The sequence below is a fragment of the Silene latifolia genome, chromosome 10 (genome assembly GCF_048544455.1).
Source record: "Silene latifolia isolate original U9 population chromosome 10, ASM4854445v1, whole genome shotgun sequence".
NCBI classification, from domain to species: Eukaryota; Viridiplantae; Streptophyta; class Magnoliopsida; order Caryophyllales; family Caryophyllaceae; genus Silene; species Silene latifolia.
The window spans coordinates 65,941,287-65,943,743 of NC_133535.1; the positions used below are offsets into that span (position 1 = coordinate 65,941,287).

Consider the following 2,457-nt stretch of genomic DNA (forward strand, 5'->3'; position numbering starts at 1 on the left):
CTGGAAGACAGATCCAGGGGATCACCCGGAGAAAGTAGGGATCGGAGGCAGACGCGGGTGCTGCCACGCGAAGTAGCACTCAGGTTGGACATGGACGCAACAACGCAGCCAAGAGGAAGCCTGGTCCCAACAGGACTAGGAGCATTAACACCAGATGATGAGCCAGCACGCCAAGAGCCAACACCCACGTCAGATGCAAAAGGGTGCCATCAGAGTAGAGTGGCAGCTGCGATCCCGGTGATCAGGGCTCCAGTTACAAATCAAGCTGAGTATACCTAGGAAAGCGGCCCGGCAGCAGCAGCATCGCAGATGCACCAACCAGCAGGCTTAGGACAACAGAACTTCATACGAGGAGCAGAACGTCAGTCACAGGAGCACCTTCGACCCACCGGGAGAGAGACGTATATAGAACAGCAATACCAGGAACTACGAAGCCTCCTCCGGAGGGTTCCAGGAATGCCGCTGCCTATGGATATGGCTGCACCAGAAAGCTACGCTGACTCACCTTTTACCGACAATATAGCTACAGTGGCCTTACCAAAAGGATTAAACGTCCCAACAATGACCCTCTTCGACGGAACCACAGACCCCTGCGATCACATTAGCCAATTTAAGCAAAAAATGATGGTTACCACTGCCACAGGAGCCTCGAAGGAGGCATATATGTTTAAAGGATTTTGTTTGATCCTAACCGGAGCAGCATTACAATGGTTCGTCGGTTTGCCTAACGGGATAATATCTTCATTCGCCGATTTGGTCAACGCCTTCAACCAGCAGTTCTCCAGCAGCCGAAGAACACCAAAGCAGCCAAGTGATCTGTATAGGATCGTTCAGGAAATAGGTGAATCAATCAAAGATTACGTCACCAGGTTCAACGCGGAGAAAGTCTCAATACGAGGCTGCGATATGTCCACGGCCATCAACGCCTTTAGGCAGGGCTTGGATAAGGAATCAAACCTCTATAAAGAATTAACGATGTACCCTTGTGAGATATTCGAAGAAGCCCAGCAGAGAGCTACAGCGGCATTAAGGTTGGAAGAAGACATACAAGCTAGAAAGGGAATAACAAACTTCGACAAACTTAGCAGGAAAGTCTCAACATAAAAGAAGATGAACGAGCTAAGCCATACAGCAGACCCAATATCAGCAGAGTAGCGGAAAAAACCCAGCAAGTTGACGACTCCCAGCATCCCTCTAAGCTATCTAAGCACGCCACCATTACTCGCATAGCCGGAGCAAGGGGAGCCACTATTCATGTACATGTCAGTCACGGAAGCAGCTGTAAGTGCGGTCTTGGTCAAAGAACAAGAAGGAGTACAACATCCTGTGTATTACATTAGCAAGTCTCTGCTTCCTGCAGAGACCAGGTACACTTCCTTTGAAAAACTAGCATTGGCTTTGGTTACTGCTTACTATAAACTGCGACCGTACTTTGAATCTCACACCATCTACGTAATAACCAACTACCCGCTAAAAACTATTATAAGGAAGCCTGAACTTTTGGGCAGAATGACTAAATGGTCAGTGCATCTTAGTGGGTATGACTTGCAATTCGAACCCAGAACAGCGATAAAATCCCAAGCCTTAGCGGATTTCGTCTCTGACTTCTGCCCTGCTACCCGTGAGGAAGCAGAAGAAGGAATGCTGAAAATAATGGGAAGTCAGGATAGCGAAATATGGACCCTATACATTGACGGAGCCTCAAATGCAAGGGGGGCTGGTGTAGGTTTGGTCCTTCGGTCACCTAAAGGTGATAAGATAGTACAAGCTGTTAGGTGTGAGTTCAAGGCAACTAACAACGAAGCCGAGTATGAAGCCCTTATACTTGGGATGCAGATGGCGTCGGGGCTTAAGGTGAGGAACCTGAGGGTGTATAGCTATTCCTTACTTGTGGTGAATCATGTAAACAACGAATATGTGGCACGTGATTCAAAGATGATAGCCTACTTGAAGATAGACACAGAGCAAAAATCAAAGTTTAGGGCGTTCAAAATAACTTAGGTGCCGCGAGATCAGAACGTGGAGGCAGATGCCATGGCAACGTTAGGGGCCACCTTCCAACCCACAGAACTGTCAAATATACCTATCACCCACGTATTGACCCCAGCCATCCAAAAGGAGCCAGATCAGAATCCAGATTGGAGAGTACCGTACATAAATTGGCTAAGGGATGGGACGCTCCCTGAGGATAGAAAGGAAGCACGAAGTTTCAGGATAAAAGCCTCCTGGTATATCTTGATTGATAACATTCTCTTTAGAAAATCATTGGCAGGACCATGCCTCAGGTGCTTGAACAAAGAGGAAGCAGAAACGGTGTTGCATAATGTACACGACGGAGAATGCGGGAACCATGCTGGAGGACGGAGTTTGTCTAACAAAATCTTAAGACAGGGGTATTTCTGGCCCACTATGCGCACAAATGCCTTTAATCATGCCAAACGCTGTGAATCATGTCAA

General features: G+C 47.7%; 1 protein-coding gene across 1 annotated transcript; it reads left to right on the forward strand.

Moving 5' to 3' along the window:
* The first annotated feature begins 1,260 nt into the window (after positions 1-1,260).
* LOC141607695 (uncharacterized) lies at positions 1,261-2,001 on the forward strand. Its single transcript, XM_074427050.1, has one exon. The coding sequence runs from the start codon at positions 1,261-1,263 to the stop codon at positions 1,999-2,001; it is 741 nt and encodes a 246-aa protein (XP_074283151.1).
* Positions 2,002-2,457: the final 456 nt, after the last annotated feature.

Coding starts and splice junctions, on each gene's coding strand:
- LOC141607695 (XM_074427050.1), top strand. CDS start 1,261: ATGTCAGTCACGGAAGCAGCTGTAAGTGCGGTCTTGGTCAAAGAACAA.